This window comes from Anastrepha ludens, chromosome 4 (genome assembly GCF_028408465.1).
Source record: "Anastrepha ludens isolate Willacy chromosome 4, idAnaLude1.1, whole genome shotgun sequence".
In the NCBI taxonomy this organism is placed as follows: Eukaryota; Metazoa; Arthropoda; class Insecta; order Diptera; family Tephritidae; genus Anastrepha; species Anastrepha ludens.
In genome coordinates, this window is record NC_071500.1 from 94,782,642 (window position 1) to 94,792,634 (window position 9,993).

General features: G+C 43.3%; 1 protein-coding gene across 1 annotated transcript in view; it reads left to right on the forward strand.

The window, feature by feature from the left end:
* Positions 1-9,993, forward strand: part of LOC128860244 (echinoderm microtubule-associated protein-like CG42247) — a 49,601-nt gene extending 39,608 nt beyond the window's left edge. The window contains exons 3-11 of the mRNA XM_054097634.1: positions 6,941-7,057; positions 7,296-7,684; positions 7,760-7,909; positions 7,977-8,148; positions 8,230-8,325; positions 8,386-8,784; positions 8,842-9,262; positions 9,335-9,731; positions 9,796-9,993. Coding sequence (XP_053953609.1) covers positions 6,941-7,057; positions 7,296-7,684; positions 7,760-7,909; positions 7,977-8,148; positions 8,230-8,325; positions 8,386-8,784; positions 8,842-9,262; positions 9,335-9,731; positions 9,796-9,949 — 2,295 coding nt within the window. The 3' untranslated portion in view covers positions 9,950-9,993. The remainder of the gene's footprint in view (positions 1-6,940; positions 7,058-7,295; positions 7,685-7,759; positions 7,910-7,976; positions 8,149-8,229; positions 8,326-8,385; positions 8,785-8,841; positions 9,263-9,334; positions 9,732-9,795) is intronic.

Genomic DNA, 9,993 nt, shown 5'->3' on the forward strand with positions numbered 1-9,993 from the left:
CGTAGGGCGCAATAATTACGGTGGATGGCATAAATTATCATTGCATACTTTGTGGCGCAACAGCGACAGACAAATAGTAATTCTACTTAAACACAAATGCAAGTATGTATGTTTTTTTTTTTTTTTTTTTTTTTTCATGGGCGTTGTGGTAGCGCGCTACCCTCAAGTGGCCCTTTGAAACCAGGACAAGCCTGTTGTTTCGTCGAAACTCCACACCCCACGGGACAACCGCCAAGCATTACATCGTGGGGGGGGGGAAAGGCGAATTAGTCGCCGGTCATTCGTCGTACTCTTTCGAGGGTCCTTAGTTTTTTCATGGTCTCTGCTATGACATCGCATGCTGCCGTCCATTTCTCCCTGCTTTGTAGCATGGATTGTACGAATGTATCTGGATCGTAGTTTCCATCAAATATGCGCCGAAGCTTCGATCTAGAGCCATAAAAACGCTCACATTCGAAGAATACGTGGTGAACGTCTTCTATCGCGTTTACCCCACAGTAGTCGCAAGTGGGATCCGATTCATGTCTGAACCGATGGAGGTATGCTTTGAAGCATCCATGCCCGGTTAAAAATTGCGTCAGATAAAAATCTACTTCTCCATGTTTTCTTTCAATCCAGCTTCGCAAGTCTGGAATGCAGCGATGTGTCCACCGGCCCTTCGTTGTGGTATTCCATTTTTGCTGCCAAGTTTGGGTGCTAGTTTCCCGTGCTGCGATGCGTTGCGTTTCGCTGTCGGCCAATACTGCAGCTTCGTTTGCCAATATATCTATTGGATACATTCCTGCTATAACCAGCGCTGCATCTTCTGAAACCGTTTTAAAGGCGGAACAGACTCGAAGCGCACATAAACGATACGCCGCCTTTATACCGCGTAAGTACGAAGGATGTTGCGTAGCCATGTACCAAACAGGGGCACCGTATAGTATTTGGTTCTTCACCACGCCTGCTAGGAGTTGGCGCCGCCGTTGTTTTGGCCCGCGGGCGTTTAGCATTATTCGCGATAAGGCTGCTACAGTTGCTGATGCTTTTTTGGCCGCATACTCCAGGTGAGTTTTAAAAGACAACCTCCTGTCTATAACTATTCCCAGATATTTAACTTCTGGTGCTGTCGTGATGCTGTGGTTGCCAACTTGTATCGTTGCCACCTCTACTTTTTTCCGGCTCGATATGAGAACGGACTCCGTTTTCTGCTCGGCGAGTTGTATGTATGTGTGTATATGTGTGTGTGTGTGTGTAGAACTGTGCAGCGAATGACATATTTATTACCAAACAGCTAAACCGGTTGAATGACAAAGGCACGCAAACTCACATACACATCCATACATAGCCGCTCACAATATCCGTAGTCATATCCCACAGCTCACTCATGCACCAATAAAGCTACCTAACTGTAGCGCACAACCGCAAAATGGTCTTAACTGTGTTTTAACTGGCTTTAACAGAATTATTTTGCCTACCAGCGCGTTTGTCTACCTGGCGTCGGTCTCCCCGCACGCTGTTGCTTTTCCCCCTGCCACCTCCCACCTCCCACCTCCCACCACTCACTTCACCTCTTCACTTACATACATATGTATCTGTGTCTGTATCTGTATCTGTCTACCATTTGCCACTTCAACACGCAATTATCGCACGCGGCGTAATCACTTTTTATGCTTTGTGGCGCCTTTAAATATGCAACGTCAACGCGCTTAAAGCGCCATCAACTTTTTTAAAGTTGGCATAGCGCAGCTAAAAGCCATTGGAAATTTAAGCGCTTCAAGCAGATTAAAATGCGCAACTACCATTTGTACACGTTAGTGCCTTTATATGTGTGTAGGTAAGGAGAGGTGACGTGTGCGTCTGCCTTCGGGTATGAGTTTACTATGTTAATTCGTTCGCGCGAGGATTGAAATTAATGAGTATGCGTGCGTTTGCATTGAAGTTTAATGTACTCATGCAGTCAGTCGTGCCTTTAATGTGTGTGTGTGATTGCAGGTAACTGCCACTCGTGTGTAGGTATGTTTGTGGAAATGTCACCGGTGATGGAAATAATTTGCTTGTCACAGTGTGTGTTTAAACGTTGCAACATGTTTAATGTTATATTACTTAAAGTTTCGAATACACAATAGCATTTTCCCGTGGTTCTTCTGAGATGTAACATTAAGACTCAACAAATAAAATTTTTGTAAAGCTAGAACTTTAATTTGTCTCAAAGAATAGTCTGCCTTCTGCGCTTCTGCTTCAACCTGACCTCTCCAAGCGTTGGCTGGTCTCCCGCGGCCACGACTACTTTGGGGATTCCAGTCCATTGCAGCTCTTGTTATATCCTTCTGTGGTTTAAGCGACGTATTACCGATGCAATTCCATTTGCGATGCCGTACTTTAACGTGGATAATTAGATGTTTGTTTACTCACCAGCCCAAAAGTCAGTGTTGCTTACGATGATGGGCCAAAATATCCGCATGATCTTACGAAGACAAGGACTGAAGAAGGTTTGCAACGCTTGCAGGACACACGCAGTCAGGTGCCATGGTCCACAACCATATAGTACTACAGACTTCACGTTGGTGTGGAAAATCTTCAACATGCCAAAGCCAGCTATTTTACGGGTATACTTCTAGTATCTCCTAGGGCTATCGGAGTTATTTGTTGTACTCTTCATATTGCAGCTCTAAATTTTAAGTTTTCAGCATTTCTTCGTTGGTGTGTGTTAGATTAGCTTAGTGAGGTTGCTCCTTCAAGACAAGTCACTCGGTAGCCCTAAGGCCAATTGTGATACCTGCATTTGATTTTCTTCCCCTACATAAATTCATTAAACCACTTAGATATTTTTAAGAAGCTAACTAGTCCCTCCAGTCAGACATTTTGTAAATTTCCCAGGTCATCAAAGAAATAATGGACTAGATATTTGGCACAGCTTCTTTGAAGTGCAGAACATTTTTTTTTTTTTGGTGGGTGAGGTAGGGTTCGAAATGCGGTCGTCGTCTACTGCGTCGTGTAGTGTAGCCACTAAAAAAATCCCTCCTCTCCGTCTGTGGAGACACCCTTCCCGGAACTGTTTCCCACGTTACTGAGGGAGAAGCTCAGAATGACGTCTATGGAATGGACCAGTTCTATTCAGCCACGTCTGGGTTCACCATATCTGTAGCCAACTTTCATGCTATAGGCTCGTCTTCTTGTGTCTCTATCTGCGAGGCTTCTCTTTGTGGCACTGTGTCGAGGTAAATTTTTTTTTCGTAATACGTTCCCGATTTGTTTTTTTACCGCGTTCCACCTGTCCTCGCGTTCAAACATTTTGCTGATTATGTTGCTCCCTCAGAGCATTTCTTTCCGTGAGCCATCTGTCACAGCTAGACAAGGTATGTTCAGCGTCATCGCTCAGTGCTTCGCAGTATATGCACTTGGAATCGGTTACCTTGCCCTTGCGGTGTAGGTATCTCCGAAAGTATCCGTGGCCCGAGAGAAACTGAGTTAAGTTCACTTCTCCGAAGCTGCTTTCAACCCATTTGTCAATTGATGGAATAAGTTTCGCCGTGTATCTGCAACTCGGTTGAGCGTCCACCGCACATACATCGGCTTTGCCATCGCAGCATGGTTTGACATCTCCGACATCTAAGATGCTAGTGATGGCGTGTTTCATCTTGGAGTCTCACTCATCCATTCGTTCCCGGACCATGAGGTCGACGGGTTTCTGCCCGCTGATCATGAAAATTGCTGCGCCTGAGACAGTGCGGTAGGCTGAGGCAACTCTGAGTGCCGCTGTTCGTTGCACAGCCTCCAGTGCTTTACGCTTGGCTTTGCAGTTTAGCACAATTCCCCATACTTCTCTGCCGTACAGGAGAATTGAGTTGCTGACCGCCATAGTTAGCTGGACATTCACAGAGGAGGTGTTGTACCGACTCAATTTCTTCTCAATCTCCACAACACCTGCAGAAGCATTGTGAGGTACACCCATTCCACTGACTAGGGGGCCAATAGTGCAGTGACGCGTTAAGCACTTGATCTGTTGAGTCCGAGCAGACATTTTATACTTTTAAGATTCAGTTTTGGCCGGAGCGCTTTGGAGACGTTGCAGTTAGTAATCAGAGACCACTTTCTGTTGGTTTGCGTGATTGCGCTTAATTCAATCATAGTTTTCAGTTCGTTTAGAGGAATACTTATGTCCTTTACCACTCGCTGCAAGTCAAGCTCAGAGCCTTTCCTTGCACGCTCATCTGCACTTTCATTCCCCTCCACTCCAGAGTGGCCGGGAACCCAACAAACGGTGGTGTTGTGCTGTTGGATAAGCGAGAGCACATCTTGAATTGAGGCCAGTGCCTTGAGCTCTGCTTGACTATCAACAAAAATGGTAAGGTTTGCTGGAGGTAAGTCCATCAGTCTTAGCGATTTTTGCTGCTTGGTCTATAGCGCAGATCTCAGCTCAGAAGACACTGCACCAGTCAGTGAGTCTAAATTAGCAATTCAAAGATAACTTTTGTGTGTGTTAGTAGTCTATGTATATGATTTGTGTTGCATTCTCGAATGACGTCTTCAAGAAATTTATCCTGCATTTGTGCAGAGCAATTATTTCAGAAACTTTCCAAGGTAAATCGAAATAGTTGAGCCTTATTGACGAAGTAAATATATTCCTAGATACTTTATTCCATCATCGGGTAGCTCCTGTATAATTTGTTTATTAATAATGTCGCAGGCTTGAGATTTTTTTGCCAGTATTTCATGTATGGTGACCATTCTGATTATTCGGTCTTTGAATTCAAGTGTATCAGATAATTTATTTTGAGGTCAGTTTTTGATCCGAAAGCCCTTTTTCTATCTGCGTCAGAACCAGTTTCTTGCAATTTTTTCACCAACCTTTGAATTGTCGACTCATCCGGACGATGATTTCGCCCACCTTGAAGATCATGAATTTTGTTGTTCTTAAAGATCAACCATTTTCATAATAAGTTTCAAAAAATCTAAGGCGTTGCTCTCTCATGTAAAATTGCGCATCTGTCTTCTTGAAATACTATGTCAAAAATGACATAAAAAAGGTGCTGTCTAGGAATTATTCACCACTGGCATCTATTCGTCACTTTGAAAGACCCTTTACAAATGTGGAACTTTCATTTGCTTTTAAATTTAAATAGAGAACCTTTCAGATTGTTATTTGAGCTATTTGGAAGCGTTGTTTAGCGTTGAGGTCAATATATTTTAGATATTCCCACTTATGGCCCGATTTGGTTTATATTGTGACCATAAATGTACCATAAAAATTTTCACGTTCGCATGCTTTCCAAACTGCAGGATGCCGCAATTAAAGAAAGCCATCTGGGTCACAGACTTCATAATTTTCAACCTTAAAATGTAATGTAATTTAGCTATAATCGAAGCAAAGCTAACCAAAATTATAATTGCAGCTAATGGTACCGTTAGTTATGGGGGAATGCATAAAACGAAGTAGTAAGAGCTGTTTGATGTCGTATACATAGAAGCGAAAGTATGGCCAAAACGGATGTAAGCATACGAAGTTACTGCGGAACAATTTTAATTGTTTAATAGCAAAAGCACGAAATGATTTTCAGTTATTAATAACGTCAAAAATAAGAGCATTACAATGTGCATGGCACAGTTAACAAATGCTTTGAAATATGCAGCACAGTGGAGAACTCTTTTCAAAAGTTGGGCTCAGTCAAATTGTATTAAAAGACAAAAGTCCACTTCCATAGACTTATGGAAAGATTTAAGCCAAAAATTATATGTATTAGGTTGAGGTATAAGTTCGTAGCGTTTTTATGGAAGACTTATTTAAACAAAAACCAATAATTATATCAATAAGTTAATCAATTATATATTCGCCGTTGCTGTTTACAACCTCGTCCCACCTCTCCGCAATTTGTTGATGCCGTTCGCCTGGTCTGGTATCAAAGAAGTTGTTGAGCCAGTATTTAAGGACCTCTTTGTTATCGAAGGTAACGTCTTTCATATGGTTTGATAGGGAGCAGTAAAGTTGGTAACCGGACGATACAAGGTCCGAAGAATACGGCGTATACTGAAGGACCCCCCATTCGAGTTCTTGGAGTGCAGCTTTGACGACTTCTGCTACATGGCGTCTGACGTTGTCGTGAAGAAATATGGTTTGACCATGTCAAACAGGTATTTTCAGTCGAATAGCCCAATTCACGCGGTGTAGCTGGGCAATGTAGAGCTTCCTGTTTACCGTGGCATTATTTTCAAGCTATTCTCAATGCGCCATGCCCTCCCAGTCCCACCAACCACATATCATGATCTTCTTTGGATGAAGTATTCGAATTCAGAAGGTCTTCCGCTGCGCGGACGTGTTATCGACGTTAAAGTCGCCATTTTTGAACTTTGCAAACCATTTCCATGCTACAGAAATGACACTTTCTCCATACACGTCGCAAAAATCTTGAGCTGCTTCGGCAACTTTTTGACCTCGATGAAAAGCAAAGAAGAGCAGGTATAGAAAATGTTGTTTTTTGCTTCCTGGGTACTCCATTTCTAAGCCTCAAAACTAATAAGAAATTAAATAGCTCCAAAATACAGTTAGCATAGATTTGTAAAGCAGAAAGAGTTTTATCGAACGAATACTACTCTTACACTTTACCAAAGAGCAAACAAATCGTTGCATGAAAGAAAATATGAAAACACTATGAACTTATTCCTCAACCCAATGGTTTTGCACCATGGAACTCTAATTGACTTTGTTGTAGCACTCTAACGGCAAACAGCCCTTGACCTTAATTCGTTATGGTGCCGCCGTCGATTATGTTCCATATGGCCTAATCACCGTTGAACGTTTTATTATTTAGCACGTGATTTTTACCAAAGCCATAACATTCATAAAGTGTAAAATACACGCCAGCGAAAATTGTGACTAAATTGCATTATGCACAAAATAATTACTTTAATTATTACAATACGCCATTATTCCTAACGTCATTGCTTTCAATTTCTTTTGTAGTGTCGCGTACTGTTGAATTTGCGCACATCACAGCCATTCGAAGAAGTTTTAGAGGATTTGGGTCAAGTGTTGAAAATAAATGGTGCAAAGAAAATGTACACCGGCACGGGACAAGAGGTAAGTTCACAAATATGCTAAGTCAGTGATGTATTTATTTCCGAATGTATGCACGGTCGAATGGGCATTAAACACTGACCGAATATATACTAATTTGTTGCTTGAATAGTAGTTCCGATTTTTTTTTCTTTTTATTTCTTCTATTTCATATACCTCTAGCTGGGGTATATTATAGCTTTGTACCGCTTAATGTCTGTCGCCACACTAATCACTTGCTCATTTGTCATCTCCTTTACAGGTTCGCAGTTTTTCACAGCTGCGCAATGAATTTGCGGACGTTGACACATTTTATCTAGCAACTGGCACTGCCTTAATTGCCGGTTCGCCTATTAGGCGTTCTCGTTCGCGCCCTTCGGTTGTTGCTGCAGCGCCCATTCTACCCACAGAAGAACTGCCTAAGGTTCCTTTGCGCGGAGCACGTCCACGCAGTAAAAGCCGTCCACGCATTCTGTATGCCCCTGAGAGTGAAATATTACGTGCGAACGGTGAATATAGTATGTTGGATATTATGAAAGAAGAGCCCACCAAAGTGACTATACGTGGATTGCGGCGTACTTTCTATCCGCCATTACATCATGCACCCGCGGATAATACACCGCCAGACAAAAAATTACAGCTGCAATGGGTGTAAATATTGAATGCAAACAGCCTATTTCAATACTTTTATTACTTCCTTATATTTTCTATCTTTTTCACTGCCAGTCACGGCTATCGCGGTATCGATGCGCGCCGCAATCTCTGGGTGTTACCATCAGGTGAGCTGTTGTATTATGTAGCCGCTGTGGCAGTACTGTTGGATCGAGAAGAGGACGCACAGCGACACTATACAGGACACACAGAAGATATTATGTGGTTAGTATGTTTGTTTTTTTGTTAGTTACGTCGAGTGCATATATTGATATTCTTACTTCGCCTACAGCATGGACGTACATCCTTCACGCGAATTAGTCGCTTCTGGGCAAAAAGCTGGGCGTGATCGTAAATCTCAAGCGCATGTACGCATTTGGAGCACAGAGTCACTACAGACGCTTTATGTGTTCGGTATGGGCGAATTGGATAGTGGCGTTACGGCGGTAGCCTTTTCACAATTGGTACAAAATGATGCCATACCCAAAACGCCATTCTTATTAACTCATGTTCTATTGTTTCTTCTTCCTTCTATACTACCGCAGAACGGGGGCAGCTACATTTTAGCAGTTGATAGCGGGCGTGAAAGCATACTCTCTGTGTGGCAGTGGCAATGGGGTCATCTGCTGGGAAAAGTGGCAGTAGGTTCTTGTTCGTATATTACGCATCTAAAAGTTTTGAATATATTGTATTAATCTTAGACACTACAAGAAGGTCTGTCTGGTGCCGCTTTTCATCCACTGGATGATAATCTTATTATTACACATGGGCGTGGTCATTTGGCGTTCTGGCATCGCCGCAAAGATGGCTTTTTCGAACGCACCGATATTGTTAAACAACCGTCGCGCTCGCATGTGACCAGCGTGCAATTCGAGCCAGACGGCGACGTTATCACTGCCGATTCCGATGGTTTTATCACCATTTACTCGGTCGACTCGGATGGTGCATACTTTGTGCGCACCGAATTCGAGGCACATAACAAAGGTATTGGTTGCCTAATTATGCTGGGCGAAGGAACGCTACTGTCAGGTGGTGAGAAAGATCGTAAAATTGCTGCCTGGGACTCGTTGCAAAACTACAAAAAAATCGCTGATACTAAAGTAAGCGCGCTTACTCGCAAGCTAATTGGTTTTTCTTTTAATGTATTTTATTTGTAGCTTCCAGAGGCCGCTGGCGGCGTACGCACCATTTATCCACAACGTCCCGGACGCAATGATGGTAATATTTATGTTGGCACTACACGCAATAACATTTTAGAGGGTTCACTGCAGCGTCGCTTTACCCAAGTTGTATTCGGTCACGGCCGTCAATTGTGGGGTCTAGCTGCTCATCCAGAGGATGAGGTATTTGCTACTGCCGGTCATGATAAGCACATTGCGCTGTGGCGCAAGAACAAGTTGATTTGGACCATACAAACAGGTTACGAGTGTGTTTCATTAGCTTTTCATCCATTTGGCACTGCCCTGGCTGCTGGCAGCACTGAGGGCCATTTACTTGTCATCAATTGTGAAAACGGTTCGGTTATGTTAACGTTGCGGGTCTGTGGTTCGCCGCTGAACTGTGTGGCCTATAATCAAGGTGAGTGCGTCTCCTTATATTGTATAGTATTAATTCAAATTAGGTATACATTTTTTTGTTTATATTACCTAGTGGGTGATATGATTGCTATGGGTTCTCAAAATGGCAGCATCTACTTATTCCGTGTATCGCGCGATGGTTTCTCATACAAAAAAGTGAACAAGATACGCGGCTCGCAGCCACTCACACATTTGGACTGGAGCATGGATGGCAATTTCGTGCAAACTGTCACCATCGATTTCGATCTACTCTTCTGGGATGCTAAATCACTGTCACCGGAACGCAGCCCGATCGCCATGAAAGATGTCAAATGGTTGACTAGCAATTGCACAGTTGGCTTTCTGGTGGCGGGTATGTGGAGCAATCGCTACTACAGCAACAATAACACAATTATTGCAACATGCAGCCGTTCGGCGGCGCAAGATATGCTTGTTTCCGGCGATGCCGATGGTTACTTGCGTATTTTCAGGTAATGCTGCAAGTCAATACTTCGATTTTATTGAATAATTATAATGCCCGACTCATTTCTATAGATACCCCTGCATCAATCCGCGCTCCGAGTTTCATGAAGCGAAAGTCTATTCGGGCATGTTAGCATGTGCGCGTTTTCTGTACGGCGATCAAACTGTGGTGACAGTGGGCGGCACAGACGCCTCACTGATGGTGTGGGACCTGGTGGAGGAATAGCTGCAATGGCCACCGTGGCGTACGACTGTCCAGCAATATGATGA